The sequence below is a fragment of the Triticum urartu genome, chromosome 6A, assembly GCF_056163025.1.
Source record: "Triticum urartu cultivar PI428250 chromosome 6A, HENAU_Tu73, whole genome shotgun sequence".
NCBI lineage: Eukaryota > Viridiplantae > Streptophyta > Magnoliopsida > Poales > Poaceae > Triticum > Triticum urartu.
Genome location: NC_141878.1, coordinates 409247685 through 409251321, shown reverse-complemented (window position 1 = coordinate 409251321; position 3637 = coordinate 409247685). Strand labels below are relative to the sequence as shown.

The window sequence follows — 3637 nt, the reverse complement described above, 5'->3', positions numbered from 1 at the left end:
CTTGCCTTGATCCACTTGGTGAATTTGGCCACTGCCACCAGCAAGTGTGTCATGCCGCCTCGAGCGGTTTTGAAGGGTCCCACCATGTCGAGTCCCCAGACCGCGAAGGGCCAGGCGATCGGCATGGTGCGGAGCACCGGCTGGTGGCTGCGTTTGCTGAAGCGCTGGCATCCATAACACTTGAGGACGAGCAACTCGGCATCTTGGAGGGCCGTGGGCCAGTAGAAACCGTGGCAGAACGCCTTGGCTACCGGGGATTGTGATGCTGCGTGGTGCCCGCACTCGCCCTAATGTATGTCGAGGAGGATGTCGATGCCCCGTTCCTGCTCGACGCAGCGCTGGAACACGCCGGAGGAGCTGCGCTTGACGAGCTCGTTTTTGATGATGCCGTAGGAGAACGCCAAGCACTGTACTTGCCGAGCTTCGGTCTCGTCCATGGGGAGAACTCCGTTCTCCAAAAATTCTGATATTGGGAGGGCCCAAGATGGAGCCGCAACCACGGCGAAGACGGCCACCAGGGTGGGTTCCGAGTCGGCAGCCCCCGAGCCAGGTTGAGAAGCCCCCGGGTCGGGGATGGCGATGGCCGGGTCCGGGTCGATGGTGGCCGGGTTGAGCTGAGCAGCCCCCGGGCCGGGTTCAGCAGTCCCCGGGCCGGGTTCAGGTGCGGCCGGGTCGTCTGGAACGTGGATGGACTCAGAGTCCGGCGATGGCTTGAGGGACGGCTTGCGCAGGTGCTCGAGGGAGGCGGTGGACGGGATGGCTTGTCGTGACGAGGCGATCATGGCGAGCGTGTCGGCTGCTTCGATCTCCATGCGCGGGACGTGGAGGAATTCGCAGCCCTCGAAGGATCCGGACAGCTTCTTGGACGAGGAAACGGTAGCTTGCCATGTTGGAGTCGCGGGCATCCCATTCGCCGGAGCACTGCCGCACCACCAGGTCCGAGTCGCCGTAGCACAGGATGCGTCGGATGCCGAGTTCCTTGGCAAGCCGGAGGCCGTGCACAAGGGCTTCGTACTCGACAATGTTGTTAGAGGCGGCGAAGTGGATCTGGAGCGCGTAGCGGAGTCGGTCGCCCTTTGGGGACGACAATACGATGCTGTCCCCCAAGCCGAGTCGCATTTTGGACCCGTCGAAGTGCATGCGCCAATGCGTCGAGTTGGGAGGCGGCGACACGTACTGGGTCTCGGTCTAGTTGACGAGGAAGTCGGCCAGGGCTTGAGACTTGATCGCGGTGTGGGGCTCGTAGAGGATGGTGTGGCCGGCTAGCCGGATCGCCCACTTGGCAACCCGGCCAGAGGCATCCCGGCACCCGATGATTTCTCTGATAGGCACCGTGCTGACCACAGTGACAACGTGCTCTTGGAAATACTGCTTCAGCTTCTTGGCGGTGAAGTACACGCCATAACACATCTTCTGGTAGTGCGGGTAGTTCTTCTTGGAGATGGAGAGCACCTCGCTCAGGCAGTAGACTGGGCGCTGGACGGCTTGGATCTTGCCCTTCTCTGGTCGCTCGAGCACTGTGCTGACTGCCAGCGAGGTCGCGGCTATGTAGAGCAACAACGGCTCCTTGTCGGTCGGCGCGGCCAGGACTGGTGCGGTGGAGAGCATGCGTTTGAGGTCTTGGAAGGCCTCGTCTGCCTTGCCGTTCCATTCGAACGGGCTCGTCTTCTTCATCAGCTGGTACAAGGGTAGCGCCCTCTCGCCCAGCCGGCTTAGAAACCGGCTGACCGAGGCCAAGCATCCAGTGAACTTCTGGACGTCACGCAGCCAAGCCGGCTTGCGCATGCGCTCGATGACCTTGATCTTCTCCAAGTTCGCCTCAATGCCACGTTCCGAGACGAGGAAACCGAATAGCTTTCCGGCCGGGACGCCGAAGACGCATTTTCCGGTTTAAGCTTGATCTTGTATTCGCGGAGGTTGGTGAAGGTCTCCTTCAAATCGTCGAGGAGCGTGAGGTGCTGCTTCGTCTTCACCATGATGTCGTCCACGTATACGTGGATATTGCGGCCGAGTTGCGGCAGCAGGCATTTCTGCATGCAGCGCTAGAAGGTGGCGCCGGCGTTCTTCAAGCCGAACGACATGGTGACATAGCAATACGCCCCAAAGGGCATGATGAAGGACATCTTCAGGGCATCGGCCGGGTCCAGTTTGATCTGGTGGTAGCTGGAGTAAGCGTCCAGGAAGGACAGGAGCTCACACCCGGCAGTCGAGTCGATGACTTGGTCGATCCGCGGGAGGGCGGACGGATCCTTGGGACAGGCCTTGTTGAGGCTGGTGTAGTCGATACACATGCGTCAGGTCTTGTTCTTCTTCAGGACGAGGACTGGATTGGCCAGCCACTCGGGGTGAAACACTTCCATTATGAAGCCGGCTGCCAAAAGCTTGGCGACCTCTTCTCCAATGGTTCTTCTCTTCTCTTCGGAAAATCGACGTAGGGGTTGACGGACAGGCTTGGCGTCCTTGCGGACGTGAAGTTTGTGCTCGACATACTTCCTCAGGATACCCGACATGTCCCTGGGGTCCATGCGAAGATATCCCGATTCTCACGGAGGAAGTCGACGAGCTCGCCTTCCTATCTGTTGTCGAGGCGGGCACCTATGACAACGTACTTGCTGCAGCTGGGGTCTTTTGGGTTGAGCTTCACTTTCTTGGTCTCCTTGGAGGGCTTGAAGGCGGCCTCGTCGGCCGGGTCTGAGGTCAGGATCGACGCGGCAGAGGCCTCGCCTGCCAGGGCGATGATCTGGTCGAGCTGGCGTCGCTCCTCGGCAATGACCTGCGACTCGGCCAACTTGGCGCCGTCTCGGGCGCACTCCAGGGACTTGCGGTAATCGCCGGTGATGGTGATGAGGCCCTTGGGACCCGACATCTTCATCTTCAGGTACGCGTAGTGGGCAACCACCATGAACTTGGCGAGCGCGGGCCGGCCCAGCAATGCGTGATACGCGCTGGACAGGTCCACCACCTCGAACCAGATCGGTTCGTGCCGGAAGTGGCCGCTGTCACCGAACAAAACATCTAGCCGAACCCGGCCAATGGGGGAGCAGGAGAGGCCGGGCACGATGCCGTGGAAGATCGTTTGGGTCGGCTCCAGGTCCTCGGCCTTGAGGCCGAGCTTGGTCATCGTGTCGCGGTAGAGGATGTTGATGCTGCTGGCGCCATCGAGGAGGACTCGGGAGAACTTGCATGTGCGCCGCGCGACGATGGTGGGTTTGAGGACGAGGGCGTAACCACCCGGACTCGGCATGACTGCCGGGTGATCCTCCCGGGTCCAGGTGATTGGGCGATCCGACCAATGCATGAACTCCGGCTTGGCCGGGACGACGGTGTTCACCTCCTGCCGAAGGAGGCGCTCGCTGCGCTTGTCGTCGCCGAGGCTGGTGAAGACGATGTAGGCCGCGTTTTGGTCCGGGTAGGCGTCGTCGCGCATCGTGCCACCAGCTGGAGGTGGCGATGGAGGCGAAAGCGGCTGTCCAGCGCGTGGAGCCGGAGCCAGAGGGGGCGGGACGTCGCCCCTCATGATGCGCTTGGTGATGGCGCACTACCGAAGCGTGTGCGTGGAGGGTTTTGCGCCGCTGTGGTGCTTGCAGGGGGCGTCGAGCATCTGCTCGAAGCTCATGGCGGGTTGCCATGCCATCTT

At 61.4% G+C, this 3637-nt stretch overlaps 2 protein-coding genes across 2 annotated transcripts; both read right to left on the bottom strand.

Annotated features, from left to right (window-relative positions):
* Positions 1-287: 287 nt before the first annotated feature.
* LOC147965445 (uncharacterized) lies at positions 288-905 on the bottom strand. The gene has a single exon (XM_087530460.1). The coding sequence runs from the start codon at positions 903-905 to the stop codon at positions 288-290; it is 618 nt and encodes a 205-aa protein (XP_087386586.1).
* A 1137-nt stretch (positions 906-2042) lies between these two features.
* On the bottom strand, positions 2043-3427 carry LOC147965444 (uncharacterized). The gene is made up of 2 exons (XM_087530459.1): positions 2610-3427; positions 2043-2271 (listed from the first exon to the last, which is right to left on the bottom strand). Exons 1-2 carry the CDS (start codon positions 3425-3427, stop codon positions 2043-2045), a joined length of 1047 nt encoding a protein of 348 aa, XP_087386585.1.
* Between the last annotated feature and the right edge of the window lie 210 nt (positions 3428-3637).

What these genes read in the sequence shown, in the direction of transcription:
- LOC147965445 (XM_087530460.1), bottom strand. Translation starts at nt 905, where the DNA reads ATGCCCGCGACTCCAACATGGCAAGCTACCGTTTCCTCGTCCAAGAAG.
- LOC147965444 (XM_087530459.1), bottom strand. Translation starts at nt 3,427, where the DNA reads ATGCGCGACGACGCCTACCCGGACCAAAACGCGGCCTACATCGTCTTC. An exon ending in AAAGACCCCAGCTGCAGCAA is followed by an intron (nt 2,272 to 2,609) that starts GTACGTTGTCAT and finishes CGACTACACCAG; the next exon opens with CCTCAACAAGGCCTGTCCCA.